General features: G+C 34.0%; 1 protein-coding gene across 1 annotated transcript; it reads left to right on the forward strand.

The window, feature by feature from the left end:
* Positions 597 to 3,507, forward strand: LOC109846297. Its single transcript, XM_020415522.1, has 5 exons — positions 597 to 1,542; positions 1,667 to 2,582; positions 2,663 to 2,750; positions 2,833 to 2,887; positions 2,990 to 3,507. The coding sequence occupies exons 1-5, from the start codon at positions 597 to 599 to the stop codon at positions 3,505 to 3,507; spliced, it is 2,523 nt and encodes an 840-aa protein (XP_020271111.1).

A 5,748-nucleotide genomic window follows, 5' to 3' on the forward strand; every position in this document is an offset into this window, starting at 1 on the left:
TTCAATCAAAAGAATGGTGACTTTAAAATTCGATGTCCATGTATTAAATGCAGCAATGTGAAGTCTGGTAATCATGAGTCGGTAAAGACCCACTTGATTGTTCATGGAATTATTAAAAACTACAGATTTTGGTGTCATCACGGCGAAAGACAGGGTGAGTCCATATCGGAGTTTGATGAAGAACAAGAAGAAATGGCAGAAGAAAGCCAAAGTGACGATGAAATGCAAGAAATGATCGGAGATTTATTCCATAATTCAACTAGCGTTGTTGCACCTGATGCCACATCAAGTCAGAATATTCTTGAGCAGGAACCAGATGAACATGCAAAACAATTCTACAGTCTTTTAGGTGACTCCGAGAAACCTTTGTATGAAGGCTCTAAATGTTCAAAGTTATCTGCTTTAGTGAAACTACTTCACATAAAGAGCCTAAATAGATAGAGTAATAAATCATTCTCAATGTTGCTCCAGTTTTTGAATGAGAAGCTATTGCCAGGGGAATCAACACTGCCTAATTCGTATGACGAGGCCAAAAAGTTGATCCGAGACCTTGGCCTATCATATGAAAAAAATTGATTCGTGTCCATTCTCTTTGCATGCTGTTTTGGAAAAGTGAAGAAGGTCTTGATACGTGTCAGAGATGTGGTGCTTCTAGGTGGAAACTTGATAAACATGGAAAAGAGATCAAGCGAAAGGCAAATGGTAAAAAAATACCTCAAAAGACATTGCGATACTTTCCTCTTAAGCCACGATTGCAAAGGCTTTACATGTCTTCGAAGACAGCTTCTGATATGAGATGGCACCATGAAAGACAAGTTGAGGACGGAGTGATGAGGCATCCAGCTGACTCTGAGGCTTGGAAAAACTTTAATGAGCTACATGAAAGCTTTGTCGAAGAGCCCCGAAATGTTAGGCTCGGTCTTGCAAGTGATGGTTTCCAGCCTTTCACAAATTCAAAAGTTTATTATAGCATATGGCCTGTTTTACTTGTACCATATAACTTACCACCATGGATGTGCATGAAACAATCCAATTTTATTTTATCTATGCTCATTCCTGGTTCAACAGGTCCTGGAGATGCTATTGACACCTACTTACAACCACTGATAGAAGAACTAAAGGAGTTGTGGGCCTCAGGCGTTCGAACATATGATGTATCTCTGAGACAGAATTTTATTTTACGTGCAACACTAATTTGGACTATTAATGATTTTCCTGCTTATGCAAATTTATCTGGATGGAGCACTAAGGGGAAATTAGCATGTCCTTGTTGTAATAAGCACACTCACTCTATCAGGTTATCTAATGGAGGCAAGCAATGCTATATGAGGCATCGTCGCTATCTTGATGAAAATCATAATTGGAGAAAGGATAGGAAATTATTTGATAGCACTAGGGAGAGAGGGTATGCAGCGCCGAAGCTGACTGGAGATGACATCCTTAAGCAGGTGGAAGATCTTATAGGGATCACCTTGACCAATCATCTTGAGAAGAAAATTAAAATATCACACGAAAGACGGGGAGATAATTGGAATAAGAAAAGTATTTTTTTTTTTGAGAAGAAAATTAAAATATCACACGAAAGACGGGGAGATAATTGGAATAAGAAAAGTATTTTTTTTTTATTTTCCATATTGGAGATCTCTCTTATTGCGACATAATTTAGATGTCATGCATATTGAGAACAATATTTGTGATAGTCTGCTGGGAAAAATCATGAACATTAATGGAAAGACAAAGGATAATATCAAAGCCCGTCTTGATTTACAAGCAATGGGTTTAAAACCGGAGTTACATCCAATCCAGAGAGGAGATAAACTTGTGATGCCAGCAGCTTGTTATACTTTATCCCAAGAAGAGCAAAGCAAATTTTGTCGATTTCTAAAGGAGTTAAAAGTTCCAGATGGATTTTCATCCAATATTTCTCAATGTGTAAATCTTAAAGAGCGTAAGATTTTGGGGTTAAAGAGTCATGACTGTCACGTTCTTTTGCAGCGCTTGATTCCTGTATCGATTCGTGGCCTTCTTCCTGCAAAAGTGTGTGAACCAATTATTGAACTTTCCATATTCTTTACTATTTTATGTGCCAAGACATTACGGGTGTATGAACTAAAGCAAATTGATAAAAAAATTCCACTTACGTTATGTAAGCTTGAGAGGATTTTTCCACCTTCAATTTTTGATGTTATGTTGCATTTAGTAGTTCATTTATCATCTGAAGCCATACTTGGAGGGCCTGTTCGATTTCGATGGATGTACCCAGTGGAGCGTCAACTTTATACTTATAAGTCATATATCAGAAATAGGGCTCGTCCAGAAGGGTCAATTGCCGAAGGATATATAGCAGATGAATGTATGACTCTTTGCTCGATGTATCTAAAAGGCTTCGAGACAAAGTTTAATCGCCTTGAAAGAAATTATGAAGATGACAATAGAGAATATCATAAAAGACAACTATCTATTTTCAGACATAGTGGGCGGGCATTGGGTGCTGCCACCACCCGCTACCTTGATGAACGTGAGTGGTTACAAGCTCATATTTATGTTCTAAAGAACTGTGATGAAGTGCAACCACATATTGAGTAAGTGACTAAAGTTTAAGATTCTATTTAATTTACTATAGTTAGTCAACGTTAATCATATTTATGATATTTTAATGTAGGGACTATAATGAATTCGTGAGAGAACCCACAAATCACTATGATGATAAAGATTGGGATAAGAACTTTATCGAGTGGTTCCAATCTCTAGTAAATGTCTTGACTTATTTTTTTCTTTTTGGTTCATTTTATTACATGTTCCATAACTTGATCATATTTTGGTTTTGTTTAGGTTTATCAGAGTTATCGAGAAGATGAAGACTTACTTTTATTATCTCGTGGTCCAAGTAAGATTGTTAAATATTTTACTGGATTTGTCATAAATGGACATCGATTTCATATAGAAAGTTGAGATAATTATTTGTCAACTCAAAATAGCGGGGTTGTAGTTGTTGGTGATGGTGGTGATGATGGAGATATAGATTATTATGGTGCTTTGGTTGAAGTTGTTGAATTAGAGTATCTTGATGGAAGAAAGGTTGTTCTATTTCGTTGTAAGTGGTGGGATGTGCACGGTAAAGGAAAAGAGACCGCTTTGAAAGAAGACAAAAATGGATTTATCAGTATTAACTGTCGACACTTGCTAAAGACGAATGACCATTTTATACTTGCTGGCCAAGCATCACAAGTTTTTTATGTTGAGGATATTACCAATGAAGGTTGGCATGTAGTTCTTAAAGCACAACCCCGTGATTCCTATGATATGCCACCAGATACAGATGATTGTGAGATAACAGACGATGGAGTTGAAGCTTATTTGCAAGATGAATCATTTGATACTCAGGCTATTGCATCAACATCATTGGTAGATGATGATATCAATTTGAGAAGGAGCGATATTGATCCAATTATTGTAAATTCGGTCTTAACTTCAAAAAAGAGGAAAAAGACTCAAGTAGAGGATTAAAACGCTTTCATTAAAAAATGGCACTCAAATGATATTGTGTTATTGGATAAATTTTAAGTTGTATCTTACTATAACTATTCCTTTTTTATACATATGATGTTTCTTTTCTTCCTATTTTGAATGTGGCTTTGACATTACAGCAAGTGCTTCTACATTAGTGCACTATGTATTTATTATTATGCTTGTCCTTCGTGATATCTTCTTCTTTTATTCATTTCTCTTTTGACATTTGTTTCATACATAGTGTGTAATACTTAAATTTATTTTCATAGCAGGAAAATAAAAACTCAAGAAGCCACTTCCAAAAGCAAAAGGGCACAATTTCTAGCACCCAGGTCATTAATTATGAAGCGACTTCAAGCACTTGTAGAAAATTCATTAAGAAGAGAACAACTCCGTACTTGTCTTGACAAGAACTTGAATATTCAAACCCCAATACAAGATCAAAATATGGGTGCAAATTTTAGCGCTGATTCAGAAAACTTTGAAGAGGAGAATTTTGTACAAAATCGCAGGAGAAGTGCAAATACTAATAATGAAGAGAATGATGATTCTGTAGGTTTATGAGAACTAAAATTTATTATTATTTATTTTTACCTTTCAATTTATTTTTTCTGATTGGATTAATAATTGCTCATTTTTTGCAGAATCAAATAATCATCAAGTGCAAAGTGATGATGCAATACTAAATGAATCTCAACAAGAAGGTATATTCTTTATTAATTACAAGAAGGAATATTTTTATCAATTTTTTTTAAACTATATCTTGTTTCTAACATATGATGTGATGTATGTAGCTGATAATTCTCAAAAGAAGAAAAATCCACCTCGTGGTAATAATAAGTGTCTAAAGTTGAATAATTTGTCACATGGGGAGAAAAAGATCATTACTTTTTATTAGAATAGAGCTATTAAACCAGAATTTTTATGATATCTTGGAATTATTATTTGTGATAGAAATATTTGCCCAGTAGTTGTTGAGAATTAGGCCAAAATACCATAACAAAATAAAGATCATATGTGGGCATCCATTAAGGTACATTAAAAATTAATTTTTTGCAATTGGTTTTTAATTCTTATAAATTAAATTTTGATTCAAATTTGATATAGGATAAATTTGATACCGAGGACATGGAGCAAAAGAGAGAGTCAATAATGAGACACTTGCGTGATTTATGGAATAAGTGGCAGGGTGACATGCACAGGAAATATGTGAAAGATAATTCATTGCAAGTTGCACTTAGAAATAAACCTACAGAAGTAAGTGTTGATGACTAGGATTGGCTAGTTAAGGAACATTATTTTTCTTCAAAATTTCAGGTATTAATCTCCTAATTTTATTAATTTCATTATTTTTCTTCAAAATTTCAGGTATTAATCTCCTAATTTTATTAATTTTGTTCCATGTATATTATTAGATTGTTGAAATTATCTTTTAAATTAATTTTGTTCCATGTATATTATTAGATTGTTGAAATTATCTTTTAATCTTGATGTATAGAAAGCAACCCAACAAAATACACTTAACAGAGGCAAAAGAAACATGCTCCACCACACGGGCAGCAAACCTTTTAGATAAATTGCGTGGGAATTGGTATACATTCAAAACTTATTTCCTATTTATTTAAAACTACTTTGTTTTTTAGTTTGATATTGTACTCATTTTTATTTAATATTTGAATAAGGGTGGCAAGTCAGGAAATCCACCTGATGTGGCACAAATGTTTCATGAAACTCGAAAGAAAGCTAATGAAACACTAGATATTGGGGATCAAGATAAATATGTAATTAGAATATGTGTTTAAGTTTGATAATGATATATTATATAGTACTAACATATGAATTTAATTTTTATAGGATGAAATTATTCAAGTCAAACAAGCAAACCCTTCACTTTCTGACATTGAGATAGTTGAGAAAATCTAGGGGAAGCAATCTCATGATCACATCACTGTATTTGATGGCGGGACTACTTTAAAAGATTTGAGAGGACCGCTCCCTAGTCGATCTGATCTGGAAGCACGGGTTATAGAAGAAAAGAGAAAGAACCAGATGCTTCAACAACGCTTAGATGAGCAGGAGCAACAACAATAAAGGATGTCTGAGTTGGAGTCACAAGTGATCACTTTCATTGACTCCTCAAACTCGAGAACGTGTGCAGGACTAGGTAATTATTTTTTGTAAAATCTCTTATATACTTTTATGATTGACTACTTGCACTAAAAAAATATGATTTTTACT

The sequence above is a fragment of the Asparagus officinalis genome, chromosome 6, assembly GCF_001876935.1.
Source record: "Asparagus officinalis chromosome 6, Aspof.V1, whole genome shotgun sequence".
Lineage (NCBI taxonomy): Eukaryota > Viridiplantae > Streptophyta > Magnoliopsida > Asparagales > Asparagaceae > Asparagus > Asparagus officinalis.